The sequence below is a fragment of the Phocoena sinus genome, chromosome 4, assembly GCF_008692025.1.
Source record: "Phocoena sinus isolate mPhoSin1 chromosome 4, mPhoSin1.pri, whole genome shotgun sequence".
In the NCBI taxonomy this organism is placed as follows: domain Eukaryota; kingdom Metazoa; phylum Chordata; class Mammalia; order Artiodactyla; family Phocoenidae; genus Phocoena; species Phocoena sinus.
Window position 1 is genome coordinate 39,665,109 of NC_045766.1, and position 26,440 is coordinate 39,691,548.

Here is a 26,440-nt window from a genome sequence, read left to right on the forward strand (position 1 = left end):
CAACCTCCATTCAGCCATTCTCAGCACCTTCCTATCACTCTCACCTGAGGAGTTACCAAGTCTTGGTCCCTCCCCACCCTAAGTATCCCTCTTGCCCACCCTCCATTCTGAATAGGGCCTTGGTCACGCCCTCCCACTCCTGACCCCTGGGATCCATCCTCCATACTACTGCTGGAAGATCTTCCCATCATGCAAATCCAACCATGTCTCCTGCCTAAAACCCTAGAAGGCTCCCCACCACCCTCACCAGAATGTACACTCCTTAGCACGGCATCTACTACCCTCACGGCACAGCCCCATCACCCTCACCAACCTCACACCCTGTATAGGACCGCTAGATCGCCACCTCCCTCCACCTTCCTTGACTGTACTTCTGATCCCTGTTCCTTCAACCTAGAACCTGCATCCCATCCCACTGGAAGCGGTCTAATGCCTACTCACCCATCAACATTCAGGTCGCAGCCCCCTGCTTCTGGGAGCTTTTGCTGCCCCCTCACCCCCGTTGCTCCTGCTGACGTGCCCTCTCTCTGGCCTCTCCTGCCAAGACCCTGCACATCCATCCCACTAAATTGTAACGATTCTCTCCTGGACACTGTAAAAAAACTGGATTCTCTAGGAGAGTAGTTACTGCATAGCCAGTCTGATTTTCATCCCTTTCCGTGTTTAAGAGGGTACCCAGGAACAAAACACATTGAGTCAGATTTCGTGTGGGAGTGCCCCCAAAGTGACCTGTTCACTGCTGGGTGCCCCGCACCTGGCACACCGTGGACTATCTGGATAAAGGAATGATAAATGAATGATTTGCCCACCCCACTCCAGAACCAGGCCAGAGGTCAGGGCTCATCCTGGATATAGATGGAGAGCCGGTGGCCCTACTTGGCGCTCCGTCGGGAGGGGGCGCTGCAGGGAGGCGGGACCAGGGGTGAGTACCTGGGGGCGGGGGCCGTCCGAGGGTGGCGGGCCAGGGGTCGGGCTTGCCCGGGGACCCCGCGCCGCGACTCTGCGCGAATTTCTCTTTCGTTTTGGGCCAGGCCGGAGGCGGCGGGGCCGTCCCGGAACGACTGCGGCCGGGTGCACTGGGAGTTAATCCGAAAGCGCCGCAAGCCCCGCGGGCCAGACTCCACGTGTCACAGAGAAGCTGATGTAGAGAGGAGACAGAGAGAGAAAGAAAGCAAGAGACCAGAGTCCCGGGAAAGTCCTGCCGCGCCTCGGGCAATTATAAAAATGTGACCCCCCGGGTCGGCCTCCCAACCACCACCCTCACCTGCCGCGTGCACCCGTCTGCGTCCAGCTGCCCGCTCGGTTCGGTGCCCCCGCAGCGCCGCTCAGCATGTGCCCGCCTCGCAGTAAGTAACCAGCCGGAGAGACTAGCGCTCGGCGCTTGGGTGGGGAGGGGCGGCGGCCGGGAAGAGGAGGCAGAAACTTGGGACAGGCTCCGCGGAGCCTGGAAGGCAGTCAGCAATCTTCGGGCAGAGGAGAAGGAAAGGAGGAAAGACATTGCGGACTTACCCTGCGCTCGATAGGATATCGTCTCTTTTAACCTTGAAAGAGCCCTGTGAGCTAAGTATTATGCCCACTTCACAAATGAGAAGCTGAGGCCCCACGGGATGGTTTCTTGCCCAGGGTCCTAGGCTACAGCTCTAAGAGGGCAGATCCCAGCCGGCTTCAAAGCGAGGCTTTGTCACCCCACTGCTTACAAAACACTGGGTCGCTTCACCACCTGGCCTCACTTTCCCTCCTCCTGAAATGGAGACTTTCTCTAGGTGAACTCTGTCCACACCCCTATCTGAACTCACAGGTGGCCGTGACAGCGAGTAGGCTTCTAACGCTAGCACAGAGCGCTTGTCCTACAAGAACCCGATTCATCTTTCAGTTGTTGTAGGAAGACTGGAAACGGGTGGCGGGAGGCAGGTGCCCAGAAGAAATGGATGGGTGGAGATGGCCAGAAGAGGTGGAAGATGGAGGTAGGCCAGCTCATCCCCTCCATTCCCTTTCAGGCCTCCTCTTTGTGGCCACCCTGGTCCTCCTCCACCACCTGGACCACTTTAGTTTGGCCAGGAGCCTCCCCGCCACCACAGCGGGCCCCGGAATGTTCCAGTGCCTCAACCACTCCCAAAACCTGCTGAGAGCCGTCAGCAACACCCTTGAGAAGGTGAGCTTTTCAATGTCCTGGTTCCCACTCTGCAGCCTTTGTAGTGAAGGGGCATCTCCGAACCCCTGGTCACCTGAAGGAACTGCAGGGAAATTGTGGAAGTTAATCAGGAGCTGTCAAGAGAAGAAGAGGGGGCTTCCCTGGTGGCGCAGTGGTTGAGAGTCCGCCTGCCGATGCAGGGGTCGCGGGTTCGTGCCCCGGTCCGGGAAGATCCCACATGCCGCGGAGCGGCTGGGCCCATGATCCATGGCCGCTGAGCCTGTGCATCCGGAGTCTGTGCTCCGCAACGGGAGAGGCCCCAACAGTGAGAGGCCCACGTACCGCAAAAAAAAAAAAAAAAAAAAAACAAAAAAGAGAAGAAGAGGGAACTTTACACATGGCCCAACTATTAGCTAAAGAGTTGCAATGAAACTGTGTTTCCAGAGAAAGCAGGAGGGGTGATAAATTATAATGGCATTCGTGTGGGCTGTGTCTACACAGAGGAAAGTGGATACTTACAGTGTTCCTTGTAGCCTGCCAACAGAGATGGAATTGTGTCAGGCCCACACTGTTCCTCTGACATACTTATCAATCCAGGAAACCGCTATTAGGGGCGGCCTGTGTGCTCCAGGGCTTGCGAAGATGAATTAGCCTTGTGTCTAATGCTCCTCTCCAGCTTCCAGTCTGGTGACTCAGCTTGTTGCTGGAGCATCACATTTCAGGGAGCTCGTGACAGTGCACATCCAGCCTTCATTTTCTAGGGAGAGAGTTATCTAATTTTATTTACAGCTTCAGTCATCTTTTTAGCTTTCATATTTTAATGTAAAAAAATTTTTTTTTCTTCCTTTAAAAGCACTCCAACATCTATTGCTTTTGCTGCAACGGCCTAAGACTGATGTTTTAAAAGATGTCCTTTCGCCTTCCTGCTCTCTAGTAAATCTTCCTTGAAGATTTCTAGCTTGTTGCTTTATGAATATCTTAAAGTAAGCTCAATGCCACGAGTCCTTCTTAAAGAACTCTTTTTTTCCCCTTCTAATCTTTCATAACTTGCTGCCAGTTTTTCCTTACAGTTCAATCCATCTTAATTAAAAAGGCAGCTCACCAAGTGAAAACTGCAGAGATAGGTGCTTTGATTCCTAAAGAAAGGTTCGATATGGGTAAAATTTAGGAGCTCCTATTTAAATAGATGCTTTATGTGAAAAAGCTGACTCTTCTACTCCCAGATGCAGCACCAAAGGTGAAAGATTGCAGAACTCAATTTGATTTTTTAATATGATTCCTGCATCAATTTTGCCAGAACAAATCAGCTGGCTACTTGCAGAGAAAATAGAGGTGGCAAATGCATGTGACTCACAGGCCATATCTAGTCCACAGATCTGTAGAGTTTAGCCATGTCTTTTTTATTTCATTCTGATTTTTGAGTTTCATGCCATTGAAAAAGTAGACCTCCCATATAAGGATCCAAATTTCCAGCTTCTCCTGAAAAGATCTGAAAAACTATAGCAGTGGGCCCACATTTTCAAGTCTAATTTTTTTGGCTTTATTTATTCATTTTTTTCATTCAACAAGTACTTATTGAGTGCCTACTGTATGCCAGGCACTATTTTATAGATTCCTGAAGGTCATCTTTTTTAACCATGCAATAGTAATAGAGAGGTAGTCGCCATTTTCATTTTGGAATAAAGGTAAGCAATTATCACAGAAATAAAACTATTGTGTTATTTGGAGATTTTTTTTTCTTATTGAAGTATAATTGCAAATCTAACTTTTTAGAACCTGCTCAGGATAGCAGCTGCCTCGATCTGCTTGACCACCTCCAGGAACAGTGTATTCATTTTCTATTGCTGCTGTAACAGATTACCACAAATTTAGTGGCTTTAAACAACACAAATTTATTATCTTACAGCCCTGGAGTTCAGAAATCCAAAATGGGTCTCACTGGAGTAAAATTAAGGTGTCAACAGAGCTGTAACCCTTTCTGGAGACTCTAGGGGAGAATCCAATTTTCTTGCCTTTTCCAGCTTCTAAAAGCAGCCCACATTCCTTGGTGGTCCCCTTCCATCCTCAAAGCCAACAAATGAGACTTAATCATGCTGCATCACTCTGAGCTTGACTCTCTTGCCTCTCTCTTCTGCTTATAAGGACCCAGTGATTACACGGGACCCACCCAGACACTCCAGGATAACCTCTCTATTTTCGAGTCAGCTGACTAGCAACCTTAATTTCATCTGCGACCTTAATTCGCCTTTGCCACGTAACATAACCTAGTCTGTGGTTCCAGGGATTGGGAGGTGGCTATCTTTGGCAGGGGCATTATTCTGCTTACCACAGACAGGAATTTTAGTACTTGTACCCCAGCATGTTCTGTACTCTCAAGCTTTGATTCATGGCTCACGCTGTTCCCTCTGCCCTCCTCTGTAGATGCCCCATCTCTGGGGAAGACTTTGCTTCCCTTTCCACCCCCTTCCCAGAGCCTTCTGACCCTTCTCAGCCCTTCTCACTTGCCAGCATGTCTCCTGGTCATTTGGGCACTTGCCTGACTCCACAGCTGAACTTGGAATTCTGGGGGACATAACATAGTCCCCTTGTTTGTCACTTTCCTTTGTACCTAGCACAGTGCCTGGCACACATCAGGCTTGTTAAATGGAACAATGATCTCGCTCTTTAATCAAAAAGTCATCGACTTCTTAATATCATAATTATAGTCAGCATGCCTGTAAGATGACATCTGTGTGTGTGTGTGTGTGTGTGTGTGTGTGCGCGTGCGCGCACGCGCGCGTGTGTACACCACATATTAAATCTCCACTTGTCTTTAAGGTTGCATGTTTGTTATGTTCATCATGTAGTGACCTAACAGGCCCCCTTTCGAAGCTATTCTTGAAAAAGATATTCATAAAACACAGCCATGCTGACAAAAGGAAAAAAACGTTTTTGAAAGCAAGTGTCACAGCGTGGTGTAGAGGCTGATTAGCACAGCCTGTTGAAATGATTTATAGTGTTTACGTAATGGAAAAACATATCATCCAGAGAAACGTGTCCTAAGCAAAAGGGGAGGAGGGATGGAGAGAGAGTGTAAATGATCTGTTTCCTTTTGTCTTATGAAGACCCTAAAATTCCTACAGATCAGAGGTGGAGGTCAAGGGCAGCCGGCTCTAGCTTTGGTGCCAGTGCCATGGGGAGCTGGGTGCCTTGTTAATCTTGTAAACTGGGTTTCTCTTTATGTTTTACAGGCCAGACAAACCCTAGAATTTTACTCCTGCACTTCTGAAGAGATTGATCATGAAGATATCACCAAAGATAGAACCAGCACAGTGGAGGCCTGCTTACCACTGGAATTAGCCACGGTATAGAGGGTTTTCCTCCCAAAGCTTGTAATACAGTTAAGAGCTGTGCATCAGACCTCGTCTTCTTCCAAAAATGTGCATGTTTCTGGGGTCCATCACCATGGGACTTCAACAGGTCCCATTGTAGAAGTTCAATTTGGAAAAAAAATTTATAAAAACGTGGTTTTTCACAGCAGTGTGAGATATACTTAACAGTACTGAACCGTACACTTAAAAATAGTTAAAATGGTAAATTTTACATGTATTTTTTACCACAGTAAAAAAAAAAAAAAAAGATATGTTTGAGAAGAAAAGTCAGAAAAATTTACATTAAGAATTAACGATTAATGTCTTTGATGTGTGTTTTTTTTTTTTTTTTTTTTTTGACTCTAGAATGAGAGTTGCCTGGCTTCCAGAGAGACCTCTTTAATAACTGTAAGTCAGAAAATTGAAGGTTTTAGCTCATGTTATGAATTCATGTCATTGATGTCTGATTATTTTTTCTTCTAGAATGGGAGTTGCCTGGCTTCCAGAAGGAGCTCTCTTATGACGGTAAGACACAAAATTCTTTCCTCAAATGCAACGGCAGGGGAAGGGGGGGTACGTTTTTAGCCCATCTCAGTAGTTCCTTCCCCTCTTCGTCGTATTATGCAGACCCTGTGCCTTAGCAGTATCTATGAGGACTTGAGGATGTACCACATGGAGTTCCAGGCCATGAACGCAAAGCTCCTGATGGATCATAAGAGGCAGATCTTTGTGGATCAGAACATGCTGGCGGCTGTTGCTGAGCTGATGCAGGTAAGGCCTTCTTCATGCTGAGACCGCCAGCCAGGGTCCCTGATGAAGGGGTATACCATCAGCCCTTCCTGGGTTGGGGGAGGCCTGAAATGCCCCCTTCTGAAGCCAGCTACATATTGGGGGAGACAGCCTTGGGGGCACCCTCTAGAGAGAGGGCAACGTAAGCAGGTCACATTAAGGAAAGCAGCCTCCTGCTTGTTGACCATGCGGTACGCACCAGGCTCTGGGCAAAGGTGCATACATTTCCTTATGCTGTCCCCTTGGCAACCACCTGGGGTCTGTGCAGATGAGGAGACCAATGCTTAGAGGGTTAGCCACTGGTCTGAGGTCACACAGCTTGGAAGTGGCAGAGGCAGGATTTAAACCCCCGTCAAAGGGATTCCACTGCACTCATCTTCTCATGCATCTCTAAAGCCTCTGGGATGTACATGCAAGGGGCTGGCATGCATATCTGCAAATACTGCTAGAGAAGAGAAGCGGGGCTGGTGCCTGGATATGATGCGTGCTGAACCAAAATGTGAATGAAAGAAAAGAATGACCTATCACCTGGGGACAGCCACAGTGTTACTCATAGACAAGAACGTGCTTTGTAACTTTCTGAATCACCATAGCACATGATGCTAACATAAAACACACAATTATCCACTTAAGAAAGAGCAGGGTGAGTGCCGTGTTGGCCAGGGCATGGGATAAAAATACGGCATCAGAAATGATTGTCTGAAAAGAAATTTATTTCATTCACCCTTTTTAAATTTTTTTTTTGGGGGGGTACCAGATTACTGGTTTGAAAGGCAGTGAACACTGTGCAAGTATCAAAGAATGTTACCATCTAGAGAGTTGTAGATGATATTTCATTTTCAGGACCAAGAGTCGAATCAGTTCTACCAGTAATCAGACAACTATGCCCAGACCTTTTGTCCCTCTGTGCCTCAGTTTCTTCCTCTGTAAAATGGGATGACTTTACCCACCCTACCTTTCTTTTAGGCTTTTTGTGAGGAAGTACAAGCAAAACTGCTGATCACTGTGCAAATATGTGGTCTTGCATTGTGTTATCAAATTAAAGGGCTCAAACTGTCAGGTTTATTTATCTCACATGAGTAAGTGTCTTTAGTCAACAGGTCTGATACTGACTGAGAGTTTCCAATCAATAGCAACCCATCACCTCCCCGTTCTGAAAAGGATGCCGCTTCTTAATGTAACATATAAAAATTAATTACATATCACAGCAGATGTCGTCTTAACAGAATTGTTCCTTGCTAAAATACAACTCCCACTGATGATTTTCTAAATAGCTTTCAGGGTCTTTTCAGAGCTCCCTGAAGATCCATGTGCCTGGATAATGAGCATTTCTTCTCTCAGGTTCTGCCTGCCCATCTGGCTGGGAGTAGATTTGATTTGGTTTAGGAGATGCAGTGAGGGAGTGGGTTGCAGGCTCTGAGACATGTATTGGCTTCACTCATCTTTACGGATGAACGTTTTAATTTTGAAATACTGTCTATGTCATGCTCAATATTTATTCTCCTAGGCCCTGAATTCCCACAGCAAGATTGTGTCACAGAAACCCTCCCTGGAAGAACTGGATTTTTATAAGACTAAAGTTAAGCTCTGCATACTTCTTCATGCCTTCAGAATTCGTGTGGTGACCATCGACAGAATGATGAGCTATCTGAGTTCTTCCTAAAAAGCTGAGGTCTCTCCTAAACTTAAAGTCATTTTTACAAATATTGGAACCAAAGAAATTGTAATAGGGCATGGGTTAAGAACTGGGGCGGGGGTGGCTTGACCTGTTCCTACTTAAGCTGGTACCGGAATTCTCATGCTTGTTTACATTAGTCATTACTCCAGATTTGCAGGATGTGACTGTTCTATCCACATGATTCCTTTGATCAAGTCTGTTTCATATTTACTATGGATAAGTTATTTTTAAGTTTTCATGAGCAAACTGATGAGGGGAAATGTCCTCCCAGAACGTGTTTTTCTTTTTTCCCCTTTAATAGAAGAGCAAGAATTTATAAGCTATTTCAGTACCAAAGAGTTTGTAGGAACAAACACTCAAGCATAATTTATTTTAAAATATTTATTTATATAATTTTGTGTTCATGAAAGCATGTGAACTTATATTTATTTATATTTATTAAGATATTTATTGTCAAGTGAATTTGAGATATACCTTATGTTGTTTTAAAATAAAATGACTGAATTAAAGTAATTCTCATATTTTTCTAATGTGATTGGAATATTTGAGTGTTAAAATACACATCATGGGAAAACTGAAAACTCTGATGAAATTTGAACAAAATCACCTTAGAAAGAATGCCATGATATTCTTACTCATTTCCTAGTTCCTTTAGTCTCACATTTTAAAGGGAGCCTCATAAGGCTAGATCTGACTTAATACTGAGGCCGTTGAGTGAGTTAGTTTTTGAGAATATACTTTATTACTTTTGTTCAACATCTGAATCTAAATATAAAATACATAAAAATGTTTTTCCCTATTAACCACAGCCCCATAACATACTGTGCATTAAACAAATACATAATAATATCCACCAACTGGGAAAAGCATCATTAAGAGGTCTTCTAGTCAAATTATTCTAATTTTTGTGACCCTTTGGGCTCTCAGGGGGAAGTTGCTTCTAAATTACAACTAGAAAAACTCTCCCTTTGCTTTAAATTATATAGAACTTCTGCCTGAACCACATGGATAACTGCCTTCCTTTGGCTTAAGAGATGTGCTTTTTAATTCTTTAAACCATGAGAATTTTAGAAGATTTACCTGATGGAATAATACCATGTAATTTTCAAACTCTGATAATCACATTCCTCCTTAATATGAAAAGGTCATAAGAAATGAACGATTCAGAGTCCGTCCTGTCCCCCCTACCTTTCCTCATGTGAATCCTCCCCTCCAGAGCTCAATTCTTATCCCTGTAGACAGGGAGGGGAATGTGTGTATGGCCACCCCAGGTCCTCACTTGTGGGGAACTTACGCGTTTTTCAGAGTCTCACCCTACTTGATGTACAATTAGATAGAAATCATCAAGCTGGATCCCATCACATACCTTCTTTTCTTTAGGAATTCCTCCCCAAGCTTGGATGACGGGCAGGTGATTCACAGGTAGGAGCTTCTTGCCTTTAAGTATCGGTTTTGGGGTCGGCAGCTTCGATTGTGGCGAGAACTCATGGCTTTGATGAAGCTGGCACTGTAGAGTTACTGCCATCCCCGCCCCGACCCTGCTTTCCTCTCCTTCCTCCTCACGCCCACCCATTGAATGGCGACTTGTCTGTTGTCTGGCCGGTTGTCTGTGCCCAGAAACAAGGAGAGGAAAGCCTGTTGACTGTGCTACAGACTGGGTTTATACAAAGGGACAAAGTGGCACACAAAGGGTCGCTTTCGTTCTAGAAATTGCCATGACATACGCTTCAGAAACATGACTGGCCCAAGAAACAACTTCACAACTAATTCCATTCTTCACTACACGGTCAGTTTTCTGGGTTTTTTTGTTTTAAGCCTGGGTCTGCCATTTATAACTTGTATGATGTGGCCATGTTGTTTTGCCCTCACCCTACCCGTTTCCTCTTCTAAGTGAAGATAGGGACTTCCCTGGCAGTCCAGTGGTTAGGACTCCGCACTGCCACTGCAGGGGGCACGGGTTCGATCCCTGGTCAGGGAACTAAGATCCCGCAAGCCACGCGGCCGGGCCAAAAACAACAAAAAAAGTGAAGATACTACTAGAAACTTGATCTGATTGATCAGGGGTTAAATGGAGCAACTCCTACAAAGCACTAGCGTTGCACCTGGCAAATAATCTGTACACAATAAATGTGAGCCATCTTTGACAATGTTTATTAGCCTCGGGGTTTGGTGACTGGGCCAAATTGGTTAAAGCCTCTTTGCTACTATTTTCTTACCTGTGAAATTCAGAAAACTGTAGCCCCTATTTCACAGCGCTGTTGTGAGGACTGAATCACTCAGTCCAGTGCTGGCATCTAGTCAGTGCCGAACACCAATTTTTTTAAATTGTTAGACTGTTTGCTTGAAGACCTCAGTGACGCCCTGTCCCTCCAGGGCACTCAGCTATCCGGGGCGTTCAGCAGAGGAGGCCATCTGGTGCAAGACACGACAGCAAAAAAAGCAGGGTCCTGCCTTTCCAGAACAGAGGGTGGGAGCAAAGTGACTTGGTGAGACCGAGGTCCCCCCTAAAAACAGGCCCCAGACCTAGACTACTAGAGACATTTGATAACAAATTACTTTTTAAAAAAGAAAATAAACAGTTTAAGTGTTTCTCACACGTAAAAATGACTGAATCAGAGAATTAACATAAAAAACAGCTGACAGCTGCCCTACTGAGAGCCAAGAGCTTTGGGGAAAGGGGTCAGTTCTGGGGAGTGGTCTGGCCAGACATCCAAAGGTGGGTTTGGGAAAACTCAAGAGATGCACAAGGGCCTTAGACACCTTAAGGAGGAAAGAAAACATGGGAGGGGAGAAACCCAGCTTTGTCTGAAGCCAGCACAGACAGAGACCGTGAGTCCCCCTGGCCATGTCACCCTGGGCCATGCAGTTGTTGTCCTTGTTTAAGGACAAAACATTTGGTTTTAGCTAGCGTAACTGTGGCTTCCTGTTTAAGGCAAAGTGCACCTACAATATCGCTGTGGACTGAACAATTTGTGTTCCCTTAAAATTCATATGTTGAAGCCCTGATCCCCACTGTGACTGTATTAGGAGATGGGGCCTTTAGGAGGTTAGGTCATAAGCATGGAGCTCTCATAGTGGGATTAGTGCCCTTATAAGAGACTTGGAGAGATCTCCCCCCAACCTCCATGTGAGGACACAGTGACAGGTGGCCTGCTGCAAACCAGGGATAGCTCTCACCAGACACCAAATCCACCAGCACCCGCATCTTGGACCTCCCAACTTCAAGAACTGTGAGAAACACACGTCTGTTGTTTAAGCCGCCCAGTCTGCAGTTTTTTGTTGTAGTAGCCTGAGCTGAGAAAACTTTTAAGTACGTCAGAAAGAGAAAAACAAATACCGTATGCTAACACATATATCTGGAATCTAAGAAAAAAAAAAAAAAGGTCCTGAAGAACCTAGGGGCAAGATGGGAATAAAGACACAGACCTACTAGAGAATGGACTTGAGGATATGGGAAGGGGGAAGGGTAAGCTGTGACAAAGTGAGAGAGAGGCATGGACATATATACACTAACAAACGTAAAATAGCTAGTGGGAAGCAGCCGCATAGCACAGGGAGATCAGCTCGGTGCTTCGTGACCACCTAGAGGGGTGGGATATGGAGGGTGGGACGGGGGGAGACGCAAGAGGTAGGAGATATGGGGATATATGTATACGTAGAGCTGATTCACTTTGTTATAAAGCAGAAACTAACACACCATTGTAAAGCAATTTTACTCCAATAAAGATGTTAAAAAAGAAAAAGAAAAAACCCAATGACAATTTTCCAAAAACTGAATTGTATCAACTTTTCGGTTGAAATGTATTTGGTCAGAACAAGTCAAAAACTTTAGTTGCATGTATGTATCTTTGAGTATGATATTAAAATTATGAGTATAAATTATGACATCAATGTAACATCAGAGACAATACACTCACGTAACCTTTTTCAGAAGCAATAGGAACTAATGCTTACTCCGTGCTTACTAAGTGCCAGGCATGTTTCTACAAGTGTTTACCACAAATGCACAGAATCCTCCCAAAAACCCTAGGAGGAGGTGCTATTACCTTCCCCTTTTTATAGATGAGGAAACTAAACCAAGAGGCCATAGACACTTACAGGGTAAGTGGCAGATGCTGGGATCTGAACCCAGGCGGCCTGGCTCTGGCCTATGCACACAACCCCAGTATCCTTTGCTTCTCATATTAAGGTCACACAGTAACTCATCATAACCATGCGAACAGCCTCATAGTTACTTATGCTTCTCCTCTCTCCCTCACTACACTGTGAGAGCTTCAAGTACAGGAAATGTCATGTTATTCAAGTATTTGTGTACTCAGGCCCCAGCACTCAAAGATGGTAGAGAAAGGCAAATCTTCATGGGTTTCCACACGTTTCTCATTTCTTTTCCTAATCTAGGAATACATAAGAAAGTCTTTAGTCTTTAAAAATCAAATTATTCCCAATTACAAAAAAAAAGTTAAAAATTGTAAAATGCACGTGCTTGCTCGGCTCAAAACCATTATACATGCTTAGAATGGGGGAAAACCCAAAATTCATTAACAATTCATTCGTTGTTTTTGGTTTTTTGGCCTAAAACAAAGGTTTATTTCTTGCTTGAGGTACATGCTCATTGCTTATCAGCTGGGGGCTCTGCTCTCACGGTTCTCTTCTGGAACACAGGCTGATGGAGCATCAGCTGTCATCTGCTGTCATCATTGCAGAGGGAAAGGAAGGCTGGAAGGTCTCCACAAGCCTGTTGACTTAAATAATTGACGTGTCTATGGTTTGGCATTATGTGATCCCTTCAGGAGCAAGGTGCCGCCCAAACATCCATCGCTGGTGAACTGGAAAGGGGTTTACCTCCCGTTGCAGAAATCGTAGATACAAACTCCTGGACGACAGCTTCCAGAGACCCAAGCAGTCATCTTATCAGCTGGTTCCCACGCTGCCCCCGACAGGAGTGGGTCAGGGGTCCAGCAGGGTGCCTCGATGACCCCTCATCAGCCCCCAGAAACCCCCCAGCAGAGCGGCTCCACTTCTGAACGCTTTACCAATGCAGGTTCCAGGTGAGATTTCCTTTCACAAAGGGCTCCTACAGCTAAAGAAAGAACAGAGCTCAGCCAAGCCCCTCCCCGCAGTTAAGTTTTTATAAGGCACAAAACCACCTTTTAGATTTCTCAACTTGCTTGAAAATAAAACACTGCTATAAATGCATAGATCAGACCCCCTTCTAAAAATGAAACTCGTGCCAAAGGTTACAGCAGACAGCAAGAATGTACTTCTGCAGAATAAAGATAGCAGCCTAACTACAGGCTGTTTAACCGGAAATTTACATCACGATTGGAATAAATTGGATCTTAAATCCTCTGGAGGCTCAAGGCTGGAAGTCCCAGTTAAAAAAGCAGGAAGAACTTCAGAACTCTGCACTCAGAATTCAACCCCAGGGCCTCTGTTTTAGTATCAGCAGCCACAGAGCCATTTACAGAAATGCTCAAGCCCTGGAATGTGGGCTGGAAAAGATGCATTCCCAAGCAGTCTGGAATCCCCACCTTCAGCAAACAGTGTGCTGCTTCAACCCAAGAAGGACTTCCAGCAACGGCAACAGGCTGGGCCAACCGCTGAAAACCACTGTCCTCGTGAGAGCACTCTTAAATATCGGCAAATACACTGGCCTCTTTAGAAAATGGAGTGGAAACACTCTTCCACATGATGAAGCAGGGAAGAAAGGTTGTTCCCTAAAGCAATCCAAAAAAATAACAATACGTGCCCCCAATATGCAGAAAAATCCTGTTAACAGAGATGCACAAGTAAGGAACTAATTATGAATCTGCCTGGTTTTACATAAAAACATACCTCCCCATCCACGGGGCGGCGGGGAGACACACTCTAAATCATTCCTGGAGTGAGAAGGGTTAGGGGATGTGCAGGTTCTCCTGAATCTGTGCAAACTCCTGGGTTAGTTTACCCTGGTTTACACTCACTCGGCCTCAGCCCAAGAACTGGGGCTGGGAGCAAAACCAACTAACGCCCAAACAGCCAAGATAATAGTAACCAAGGAATATGATGCTTTAAAAAGTAATGTGTCGGGCTTCCCTGGTGGCGCAGTGGTTGAGAGTCCGCCTGCCGATGCAGGGGACACAGGTTCGTGCCCTGGTCCGGGAGGATTCCACATGCCGCGGAGCGGTTGGCCCGTGAGCCATGGCTGCTGGGCCTGCGCGTCTGGAGTCTGTGCTCCGCAACGGGAGAGGCCACAACAGTGAGACGCCCGCGAACCGCCAAAAAAAAAAGTAATGTGTCAGTAAATAATAATACAAAGACGACATATTAGCACTGTACAAATGCAGATTTATTGTTCTTCCCTTTATCCACAGTAGGAAAAAGGTTGGAAATTGTTAGGAAAGCAGCTTATATACAAAGCACTTCTGAAATTATGCTTTTCTTTGGAAAACAACTTATAAAAAATAATAAACGTTTAAAACATTCAAGTCCTTTAAGTATTTTACACTTCTGAAGGTTAAAACTCCATGTGTTTCCTATAATATATAGACCAATTTTTAAAAAAACTCATAAAGTGACATTGATTTGAATTCCACAGAATCCCTGACCATTAGAAATACGTTCTTCCCTATAAAGTCAATTTGTTCTTCACAGGCAAAGCTATAGTTAAAGTGTGTTTCTCTAATTCATTGAGATTGAATTTTACTCTCCAGCTAATGTCTTCAGGAGACTAAAAGTAATTTATAGTTTCTTCAAATAAGTTAACATATCCAAAATGTTAATCACCACATGCATAATTCTGGGAGAGTGACAGTATCTATACATACCAAAAAAAAAAAAAAAAAAAAGATTTCACCCATTAACAAGAGCCAATATGGCCCATTATTCCCTGGGGCAAGTCCTCTTTGAGAAGAGATGACAGTTCTCCCTTGGTCCTGGCTAAGGCTATTTCTGAGTGGCATTCCTGTGCTCCCCACCCGCCAACCCTCCCCAAAGTAAATGACCCAGGGGCCAAAGTCAAGAAATGTAGTGTTTGGCCTGGTGATTTCAGAAGGTTGATGAACCTGCAGGGACTCTGAAGATGGACCCAGCTGAACTTGCCCAGTGAGATGACGCAATCACCTCTGAGGGTTTGCACCAACACTGATGGGGAGAGGATTACATTCCTTTCTAATCACCCTAGGACCAGGTAACATGATTGGTTTAAAGCTTTAGCAGACCACTAGCCAGACTGGTTAGTAATGTGAGACGTGGAAATCACACCCCACATAAAAAGACATATTGTACCTGGAGGCACATAAGTGTCTGACTGCGTGGGAGCTAAAAGAACAGGAACCTCTCTTTATTGTTAATGTCATTAGGAAAAAAGCTAAACGAAATTGGTGCCATTTAAGTACTCCAACACTTAACTGCTAAAAATGTTTCAAACACTTGATATATATTTCATAGTTCACAGACTCCAAAAGGAAAACTATCACACTTCTCACCTGACTGCGTTGGGTCATTTTAAGCACCCTTTGCAAGTGTATTTGTTTGGGTGGGGAAGCGGGTGGGAAGGTGTGAGTGGGAGGTACAAAAAAAAAAAAAAATCTTGATATTGCAGAGGATTTTTTCTTCCTCAAGGTTTCCAAATCTTTCATTCGCTTTGCCCCTGAATAATGTGAGCTGTGGGCAGCCTGTGAAAGGAGCTGCTTCCACAGGCTGTGCAGCTCTAGGTTCCAGAGTCCACACCCAATTACCACGGCGAGGGTCTTTGCAGGTAAAAGTTCCTGAAGCTTCCTTTTTCAGCTCATCTTCCAAACTTCACGTTTCCTGTAAGAAACCTAACAAAATAGAGAAATGAATTCAGAGATTCATTGTTGGGGGGGAAAGGGCACATGCTTTTAAAGAAAGTCACTTGTCCATTTCAAAAAAGAATTCCTGGGAGTGGCTGGGTTTTCCTGAGCTGAAGATAAACCAGTACAATTTTTTAAGGTTGTAGTTACAAGATACTAAAACGTCCTGATAAAAAAACAAAATTCAGCCAATTAGCCAGACATTGTGGCTACATGAGGGCATAAAACACTGGTAAATCTCTGGCTTTTTGTTTGTTTGTTTTTAACTCACAGAAGAGTTTTCTCCTATTTAATGAGGGGAATGGACTAAGAAGCTTTTATGATCCCCTTCACTGCTAAAAAATGTCACAAACCCTTGTCAGCAAGTCAAGCGTCTAGTGAGGTCAACAGCAGAGAAAAAGAAAACAAAAAATAACAACCCATTCTACAGGATTTGTGAGATAGTCAGAGTTCCAAGCCTTCCTTTGATGGAAGAGGCTGTGATTATTTCCTTATCATGGCACAGAGGCCAGACCGTCAAGAGGCAGAAGTGCCTAAATGCAAATAAGTAGATTTCTACATGTGGGCCTCAGTGACTTACATAATTTCAACATACCCAAGAAAAAGAATGAAAAATTTGATACTGAAAAATTGGCTCTTCTATCTGCTTGCAGCTTTTGCATCCAAACAATGGTGGGGGAGTTCAGAAAGCCTGCCCACCACACCTAACAGCATCCTGAGAGTTGGCCGCCCCAGACTTTTACTTTTCATATAAGCTTCTGGGGAGCTGACACACTCTTATATTCTTTAAGGAATAAAAAGTCCAAATAGAATTCCAAATAAAAACCTCTCTCTGATTTTCTGAGAAGTAACACCACATTTGTTAATCATGATAACAATATATAATAATCAAAGCTGTGAATTGGTTTGACCTTGATTCTAACAATGTGCTAATAAGTAAGTCAAGCCACAAAAAAAGAAGTGCTTAAAACAAAGGAAGGAACCCTGTGGTTTTCTGGATTGAGACCAGAAACAACTCCCTTTAGCTCTCTCTCGGGTTCTGCTCTTTCCCTTCCCTTCTTCGCTGCTGGAGGTTGACTAGTGCCACGCAGTGGCCTCCTGGAGCACTGCTTCAGCACCACAGAAAGCCTAGAAGGACCAATGAATGCTACCAGTCAGGTCCCTGCCTGAGCCTCACTACCTGCCTGGAGCTTTACAAGCAGTACCTCTTTTCGTTATCACACCAGACCCAGGACACTGGGGTTTTGCATCCATTTGACAGATGGGAACATAGAGGTTTAAAGTCAGGTAAGGAATTTGCTTAGTCATGGATATATCGTACAACACAGGGAATACAGCCAGTAGTTTATAACTACAAATGGAGTATAACCTGTAAAATCTGTGAATCACTATGTTGCACACCTGTGACATATAATATTATATACCAACTATACTTCAATAAAAAAAATTTTTTTTTGCCTAGTCACAAACCTAGCCAGCACTTGAGATGGGATTTGAACACTTCCTCTGACTGCATACACAAGTCACCTTTACTTAGATTATGGCAGCCCACATGCTTACTGCTACAGCATTTGCACAGTTCTCTAAACCCGAGCTTATAAATACACAAGCAACACATTCTATAATAGAAATTTGCTATTTGCAAAGACAGCTTGATTTCAAGTAAATGACTAAGATAACTTCCTGCTTACCTTTCAGCACATCTTGGACTTCAACTGAATTGATGTTTTTCAAGCAGTTCCATAAATTCTGAGCTGTGGCGTTACTCTGCTCCTTTTCTTGCCACTTCTTCAGCATCCTAAACTTATTGATCGTGACATCTTCTTTCTTCTCCAGGATAGCATCAATGTCGCTAATCTTCAACTTCAGGTTGGCAATGGCAATCTTTACCCACTCCTTCCCCAACTTCTCAGCAAGGTTAATCAACTGAGTGTCTGTTAACAAGGCTTTAGTCTTCACTCCATCTAAAAGCACATGAAGAATTCAGTTGTTCCTCTAAACACTTCATTTATAGCCATTTACAATGAAAACGTATTCTCTTTATATAAAAAAAGAAACCATGATTCAAAACTTTAATAACTGCTTTTAAAATATATTTAAGCATCGGGCTTCCCTGGTGGCGCAGTGGTTGAGAGTCCGCCTGCCGATGCAGGGGACACGGGTTCGTGCCCCGTTCCGGGAAGATCCCATATTCCGCAAAGCGGCTGGGCACATGAGCCATGGCTGCTGAGCCTGAGCTTCCGGAGCCTGTGCTCCGCAACGGGAGAGGCCACAACAGTGAGAGGCCCGCATACAGAAAAAAAAAAAAAAAAAAATATATATATATATATATATATATATATATATATATATATATATTTAAGTGTCAAAAAAATCCCTGCTTTCCCAACTATTTTAAGGACCAAAGGAAACAATTTCATACAACATTAAACTGGGGTATAATGCTCACATGATAATTCAATAATTCAGGGAATTAAATTGTTTTATAAAGCAGCACAAATTAGGTTGGAGTAAAAAAAAAAAAATCAGGCACCAAAAATAATTTATGTGGCTCAAAAAGAAAAATATACAGCTTTTGCCCTTGCCCAGCTCTGCAACTTCATCTAAGTGTTAATACCACATACAAAATGCTACCTTTAGTGGTCAATAAAGAGAACAGCAAGAGATATGAATTGCAGTCTCCATTCCACCATCTCCTGGCATTAGGGGAAAGAGCACATTCCACGGAAAAGCCAGGGGACGGTATCTGTAATATCTGTTGCTCACTAAGAAACAGTGTCATAATCTTGGAAGGGTATATGTTTGCCAATGGAAACCACTGGCCCCATAAAGAATATCAGCCCTAGCAGTAAGGTGGATTCTCTATATTCCCACAGTGCAGCAAAGCTCACGGGGTACAAGGTCTCGGTTAAGGATCTTCAAGGCCTTACAAACACTGGAGGTGACATTAGAAAGGAATAAGAGGGAGGAAGAATCCTTCCTGCCCCTCCTCCAGGACCATGACGCTTTCACTCATCTACAGCCAACAATCTGTTAAAGTGAACCTAACGTTTGTATTGGACCCTAACGCACTTCAGTTTCCTCTCTAACGTTCTAGACAAGAATGGGTTCTCAAGGGTGGCCCCTGCCCCCTAGTGGTCTCCTGATACACGGGATCTGTCAAAAATGTAAGTTCTCAGGACCATCCCCAAAGCCCCCAAAATGTTATGTGGCAGCCTGAATGGGAGGGGAGTTTGTGGGAGAACGGATACATGTATATGCATGGCTGAGCCCCTTTGCTGTGCACCTGAAACTATCACAACATTGTTCGTTGGCTGTACTCCAATATAAAATAAAAAGTTTTTTTGAAAAAAGTAAATCTTATTTATTCGCTACTACATTGTCATCTCTAAAAAGGTTGGAAATCTTAATTTCTAGGTAGTATTTGATCATTTTAATTCTATTTCTAGTTACTTGCTGTTGGAGCTAATTTTAAATAGCCAAATAATTGCAAGAAAAAAACTTTCCCTAAATATCAATTTAATATAAAATTGGTTCCCATTCAGTTATAAATGAGTAAGTTCTGAGGATCTAATACACAGCATGGTGACTATAGTTAATAATACTGTGTTGTACACTTGAAATTTGCTAAGAGATGGGTCTTATGCATTCTCACTACCACCAAAAAAAAAAAAAAAAAAAAAAGGCTATGTGAGATGACAGATGTGCTAATTAACTTGACTGGTAAATATTTCACAATATATGCATACATCAGAACGTCACATGGTGCACTTTAAGTATACACAATCTTGTCAATTATATCTCGATAAAACTGGAAAAATATTGTATCCCAATTTGGTTAGCTTTTAAAGTAACTCCAGAGCCTCATTTTGATGTTCATTAAATAGAAACAATAAACTTTTCTCTAGTGACGTACAGTAAAATCAGACATATGTCATCCTCACAACCTCCTGCTCTAGCATGTGAAGAATAGCTTATTTTAGCCTACAGAGAGTTTATCTGCTTTTAGAGATTCGCACCTTCTTACAATGGTAGAATAAAAGGTATTTTGATGAAAGGGTTAATCTGGGGAGTTACATGAGGCCCCCAAAGCCTTGAGGTCTTGTCTCATATAATTTGAGTCTGGGTTTTTTAACTTAAATTTGTGAATTCTGGCTGGACTTGAATTTTGAGGTACATACTCCATCTTCTGGCTCCTTGGAGTATTGTTTTTAAATGCTTAAATCTCTACTGTATTTTCACAACTATCAAGCCTTGGTCTCTGCCATTTAATTGGAAGAAATTAAGTTGACCTTTGTCTCCAATAACTGAGCTGGCGGCTCCTTCCCCCAAAAGTAGCTAATAACTTTGAGGCCAGTGAATGCACACATGGACATTCACCATTTACCCCTTCGATGAATATTCACTGTCTTCTACATAAAAGGCTGCAGGCTCAGTGTTATGGGAAAATGCACAGATGGACAGGCCACGGGCCCTGTCCCTACGGGCTGCAGGAGCTTCCCCTGGCCCTCCATTCTACTTTCACCGAGGGAAGGGGAGGAGTGCGCAGTCAAGCTGGCAAAGTAAGCTGGGGCAGACCAAGAAGGACCCTTGTCCAGCCCTAAGGAGCTGGGACACAGGGGGAAAGTATCTGGGAGGGCACGCCCACCTAGGATGTGGCTCCAGGAGGACTGACCCAAAAAGCACGTGTGTTGCATGAAAGTCAATGGGGGAGACGAGGGAAAACGACTCATAGCCACGGATGACGTTTTTACAAACCTGAAGTGCCAATCTGCTTCATTCTTTTATCATAGACCACCTCATCAGGTAAGCTGCTACTCATCTTTCGCCGCCTATTACCTTTAAAAAACAACAACAACAACCACAAATTGGCTTTCCCTTAGGGTTCTTATTATCTACCCATCTTCAAACTAGAGTTCTTTTTAAAAAAATCATCATTGAGATAGAAACAAATTGAAAATGGATTCAAAGGTCATTCCGATGATTAAGAGTTATGGAACACTCCTTAACGTTACCGTATTTGCACAGCAGAATTAAAATTCTAGTGGATGGAAGGTATAGACGAGTTTAACATCCAGTCCCGAGCACTTACCACTTGTGCTGCTTTTCGAAATGTTCGGGTTCTGATCATGCTGAACCCAGTCACCTGTTAAATTACAACAAGCAGCAATTGGAAAAAATCGTTTTGAAACTGGAAGTAAAGCAATCGATTTATGAAAGCACCTGAAACCCCAGGGTCTCGGCAACCTCTCTAAAGTTCAAATACGAGTTTGGGGTTTTAACTTAGTATGTATGCAAATGCACTGGGCTTGAACTCTTGAGATAAATAACAAGTACTCCTTCCAACACGTCTTGCGGGACAAGTGTTTCCCAAACTTCGGTCATCCGCCCACCACTGTCATGATATCTGCCATTACCCATCTGCCAGGTGATATGTCATTCGCTCCATATTTCTTTAAATCTAGAACTACCGTAAATAGAACAGTGGCATGATGTGCCATATGGAGACGGAAGCCATAAAAATAAACATCGTTAAACTTTAAGTGTATTTGTATGTACTCCACGTAAAAGAATCTCACGTATGTATTATCATTCTGTACTTGAGGGGTTCTTTCTGGACACTTCACCTGTGATTCGACACCACCTGCCCCACGTGAAATTCAGCCCCTGCTCTAACCGATGCCCACGTGTCAGGCAGGCCTTCCGCAGGTTCCTTTAGTGAAGATGCCTAATAGTGATGGGCAATTTCAGTTCATTGTTAGCTTAGGCTGCCAAAATAATGGAGACCAGAACCATCTTACAATGCAGAATATTATTAAGTAAGTTTAAAAAAAGAAGTCTTAAAAAGTGGTCTTTAAAATTGCCAAGAGGCTTAGTCTAGAAGAACATCTGTCATTCAGGCTGCTACACGTTAAATACCTTTATTCCTGTGGCATTTGCTGTGATTAAAAAGTAACATCTTTCAGGTTCACTTATTTGAGCATATTAATGAATACCGAGCAAAAATACTACAATCCCCAATACACAGTCCCAACTAGGACTCTTCCCAGCTAAGTAACTGTAGTTTGGATAAAAGGGCCTGTTTCAAAACTGGCTAACTTAAGGGTATAATATTGAGAACAGGAGTCACACCTATAGAAAAGCTTCCTGCTTAAACTAGCACAGAATTCCAAACTGATTAGACTGGGTTTCGTTTCTGGAGTATAAAGACATGAGAGCAAATATGGACTCTGTGCACCCACTGACTCTGGGGATTTGGACGGTGGGTGCCTGAGAAGGAGAGCCGGCACTTCTGCCCAGGAGCTGGGGCCTCTGTTTCTCTTAATCGAATGTTTTAATATTACAGTGATGGGACAGACAACTACTCTATTTGCTTTTCCACCCAGGCCACCTGCGCCCCCTCAACCCCCAAACAGAGTTTTAATTGAAGATACAAAACACTCACACTCTCTCAGTTTTGCTTTCCATACAATTTCCTCGGAATCCATTTCAACCAAAAGTAATTTAAACTCCACTGGTTGCTCCAAATACACTTCACTATAACTTTTCAATTTTAAAAGTGAACCATCCACAAACTCAATTTCCTTTAAAAAAACAAACAAACGTGATTTTTCTGAAATTTAAAAGTTGCGTTAATTAACAACATAAAATGTCAGATAAGGAATAACGGCAATGAGAAGGGTTAGTGCTTGAATGCTGAAATTTTGACCTTGGAAATCCCACTCCTTAATCATACATCCTCTCACTCTCCTGCTTCTAATCCCTCCTTACTCTTACTCCAAACTGCTTTTCTACCTCATTGAAGCTTCTAGTCCCGTGGCCCTAGTTTTCTAAAGTGTAACTTTTCAAGCCTTTCCCGATTTCAACGTTTCATCTTTCCCAAATGGCACCTGTGCTCACCCATCAGCCACCCTATCCTAGGTGCTTTTAAACTCCTCACCATCTTTTTCCTAGATCGTTCTCCAATCTGCAGTTGATTCCGCATTTACAGAACTACGTGCAGTGTTCTGTCCACGTGTCCTCATTGAACACCGCCGTCCCCCAACAAATCCTCGTATCGCTATTTTACGGATAAAGAATCCCAGAGAAGCGTATGAACTTGCCCAGGTCCACACCTAGGAAGTGGCGGAACTGGAATTTGAATCCACACCTCGTGACTCCAGAGTGTGAGCTCTTAACCACTACACAGACTGCCTCCTGCCTTCCACCTCCTCTGCTGCTCTCCAGGCTGGCTAGCAAGGCTGGCGGGAGAAATACATCTTTTAAAAACTATCAGTGACCTGCACTGGGCATCACCATCACAAACCAATGGTCTTAACCTGTCCCCCACCCTTTCCGTTCCAAGTCACTAGTATTATCTTCACAACCTTCTAAGGGTCAGTCACCAGGGCCTACAAAGCTGAGACAGCGCCCTCTCCTGGCCCTACTCCTCCTAAATCCCTCCACGTTCAGCTTCTCCAGAACCATCCTGGGGCCTCCAGCCCAACTGTACATCCCCGCCCCCTCACTTAGACACCAGCGGCCCCTTTTCCGGGAGAGCTTCGGAAAGCTCATCTCTTCCGGGGAATCCCTCACCCTTCAAACCCAGAACAAACATCACCCATGTGAAAAGCATTCCTGGAGACCCACTGCACTTCATACCCATCTCTATAGTAACACATTATGCTAAAATTATTTCTTTTCATGAATGGAGTATTTCTCTCACTTTGAGGGAAAAGACTGTGACTTATTTGTTTTTTAATTCTTATCTCAAGCTGACTGGTAATAGGCACTTCTGATCAATGTCAGTTAAGCAAATCATTAACGGTCTAAAACTAATAAGAACACCTTATATTTACACAGTTTGATAACTTTCAGAGTGCTCCCAAACCATTACTTGGTATGATCCTTACAGCAATCCTGGGAGATTATCCCCATTTTATCGGCCAGAAATGTGGTTAACAGAACGTAGACTATTTAAAGCCCTCCAGCTATCCACATCTTTTGTAAGAATGAACTCCTGGGACCCCCTCGGTGTCTTGCTGGGCACGTCCATCCATTCAATATGTATTATTCCCTCTCCCAGTGGTTCTTAAACGTGGCAACACATTATAGTCACCTTGGGAGCTTTAATAAGCCCAATGCCCAGGCCATTGCCAGACCAATTAAGTCAGCATCTCTGGAGGTGGGACCCAGGCCACGGGATGTTTTTAAAGCTCCTCAGGGAATTTCACTATGCAGCAAAGGCCAAGAATCACTGCTCTAAGCACACCCTTCTCATTTAATTCCACTTCCCAGACAAGGCTGCAGTTTGCTTCTCGTGATTGTTTTGGTGTACCATCTGCCAGGGCTTGATCAGCTTAGAAGGGCTGAGAGTCAGCCTCTCAGATCCCAGTGTGGGGACAGTGGCTTGAGAGGCCAAGGGCAGTCGGGGCCCTGGGTGAGCCCTCCAATGCCCAGGTGTGTGCAGATCGCCCACCTGCTTTGCACATTAGTTTCCTCAGCCATGTTGTTGTAAGGCTCAAATGGTTCAAAGGGTGTGGAGAGACGCTTTGAAACTGGAAAGGAAGGAAGGTTACAGAAGACTGTCTGACCAACCTGACTGCTTCTACAGGGCACGAGGCCCCTAATAATATAATAAAACAGTACAACATGGACCACTGCCATTAGCTCTCTTGGCTCACATTTTAATTTAATGGAATCAAAACATGTTTTCAACTTTTCATAAACTGTAAAACAAACAAACAAACAAAAGGAGGTGTACAAAAGGAATTTCCATGCAGACGTCCAGACTAGAGAAGCTGTGGCATATGCTCAGAGCACATAATGAAAATAAGTTTTAAAAATAAACTAAGTCATTTCCGAGAAACCAAGATCACTTACAAATGTCATGGTGTGTACAGTGAATAGTTCAAATCTAACAACAATTTGTCCTCATAACTATTTTTCAAATGCCTTCCAGTAAGAAAAGCCCAATATCCCTTGCTAACATTGTTTGAAGAATTTAATTTAAAATGCAAGAACATTTAAAACCTTTCTAAAGGGAAAGAGATTGGATAGTCTATTTTTCCAATGACTTCAGATAAATCCTGAAATTCAACTGCATTTTTGGAATAAACAACAAGTTTAGCAAAACAACCGCCTTCTTAGAAACTGGGAAATAAAAAAGGAAAACAAAATGCATTATTTTGAATATCTTCAAAACACCGTATCTAAGAAATATACACCCTTGCTACTACTCCAAGGTGGTTTTTAAAATACCTACCTCGGGGGTGATTTCAGCTTCTGGATCACTGATCAGCCTGTACTTCTTCCCATTCTGCAACAACTTCTGGCAAACGGGAGGCTTGTCGATTTTCATGAATTTCTTAGAGGAGTGCTTTACAGACTTGGAAATATCCTAAAGGAGGAAATGGGTTTTAGTTTCGAAATCCATCAGCAACAACTGTCAGAGACCTAAGAGCCAGGCTGTGCATATGCCAGCTGCATTATCTTCACTTCCTCCTACAGAACGACAGCGGGAGAGTAGCTTTCACAGTGCTCACAAGGGAAAAAAGCCACAGAGGCTGAGTCGCCTTTGATCTGCACTTCCGGCACCCAGATCGCCAAACATCTTCCTGCGAAAGCACTACAGCCAAAAGCAACACTTATACCCTGTGTGGCACCAAAAAATCTGCTTCTGAAGAATCTGAGAAAATTAAATTAGCACTCGCACTACACATTTGTATTACTAACTACATGCCCATCGTGTGAACAGAAAGCAACTCTTTTACTGTACATGGTTCCAGCCTACTCAGAGTTTGTTTCCATCCTTATTTTCACAACTATCCCTTCGACATGGCCCTAGAGCGGACACTGACTTTACATGTAATGTTCGAATGCCCCCAAGAGGTTAATGTAACCTTTGGCCCAAGCTCCCTTGGTAAAGCAGCTGTACAGCCGAACATGAAATTTAGGTTTCCTGAGGCAGAGTTCAAGGAAATCTTTTCCTACGTAGGAAAAAAATCAACCCAAGAAGAAAGGTGTAAAAATAAAACACCAGCCAGGAAGGACATCCTGCCTTATGCATGCCACACTCCCCATTGTTCTGGGGGCATCCTTCTCTACATTTGCTGATACAATCAGCTCCCTACCCCAGCTTCCCAGGAAGTGTGGGATAACACTCTTTTAATTAATTGATTTTACTTTAAAAAAATATAAAGCTCATCAAATAATAGTACTTATTCCAAATCTAATGCTAACTATACATTTTTTAACTTTTTATTTTACATTGGAGTATAGCTGATGAACAATGTGGTGAACGTTTCAGGTGCACAGCAAAGTGACTCAGCCATACATGCACATGTAGCCATTCTCCCCCAGACTCCCTCCCGTCCAGGCTGCCATATAACACTGAGCAGAGTGCCCTGTGCTATACTAATTATACTTTAGATGTGATTATTTTTATACCGTTTTAAAGACTATTTTCCCAACGGAAAGTATTATCTTTAAGGGGACCACAGGAAGCATATTCTACTTGCTTAGGAGGAAACTAAGAACCTATTACTTAATCAAGTTTTTATACTTTAATACGTATTGCTAATTAAAATCAGTATAATATTTTAAAGCTTGGAAATATTACAACCTAAAACCACTGGGACTAGGTAGTTTGATATAAATTCTATAACTCAAATTATAACTCATAAATGAGTACACTTTA

At 43.5% G+C, this 26,440-nt stretch overlaps 2 protein-coding genes across 3 annotated transcripts in view; one reads left to right on the top strand and one right to left on the bottom strand.

The window, feature by feature from the left end:
- Nucleotides 1-1,039: 1,039 nt before the first annotated feature.
- IL12A (interleukin 12A) lies at nt 1,040-8,461 on the top strand. Of its 2 annotated transcripts, XM_032630439.1 has the most exons (7): nt 1,040-1,346; nt 1,998-2,152; nt 5,362-5,475; nt 5,848-5,889; nt 5,965-6,006; nt 6,109-6,252; nt 7,778-8,461. In XM_032630439.1, exons 1-7 carry the CDS (start codon nt 1,331-1,333, stop codon nt 7,931-7,933), a joined length of 669 nt encoding a protein of 222 aa, XP_032486330.1. In that variant the 5' UTR covers nt 1,040-1,330; the 3' UTR covers nt 7,934-8,461. The 2 variants fall into 2 exon arrangements, with proteins under 2 accessions (XP_032486330.1, XP_032486329.1); XM_032630438.1 differs by lacking the exon at nt 1,040-1,346 and having other exon boundaries at nt 1,629-2,152; nt 7,778-7,953.
- A 5,793-nt stretch (nt 8,462-14,254) lies between these two features.
- Nucleotides 14,255-26,440, bottom strand: part of CARD8 (caspase recruitment domain family member 8) — a 37,061-nt gene continuing 24,875 nt past the window's right edge. Inside the window, exons 13-18 of the mRNA XM_032629387.1 lie at nt 25,007-25,141; nt 22,208-22,346; nt 20,855-20,908; nt 20,521-20,601; nt 17,454-17,726; nt 14,255-15,750 (exon numbers count right to left, since the gene is read on the bottom strand). Coding sequence (XP_032485278.1) covers nt 15,731-15,750; nt 17,454-17,726; nt 20,521-20,601; nt 20,855-20,908; nt 22,208-22,346; nt 25,007-25,141 — 702 coding nt within the window. The 3' untranslated portion in view covers nt 14,255-15,730. The remainder of the gene's footprint in view (nt 15,751-17,453; nt 17,727-20,520; nt 20,602-20,854; nt 20,909-22,207; nt 22,347-25,006; nt 25,142-26,440) is intronic.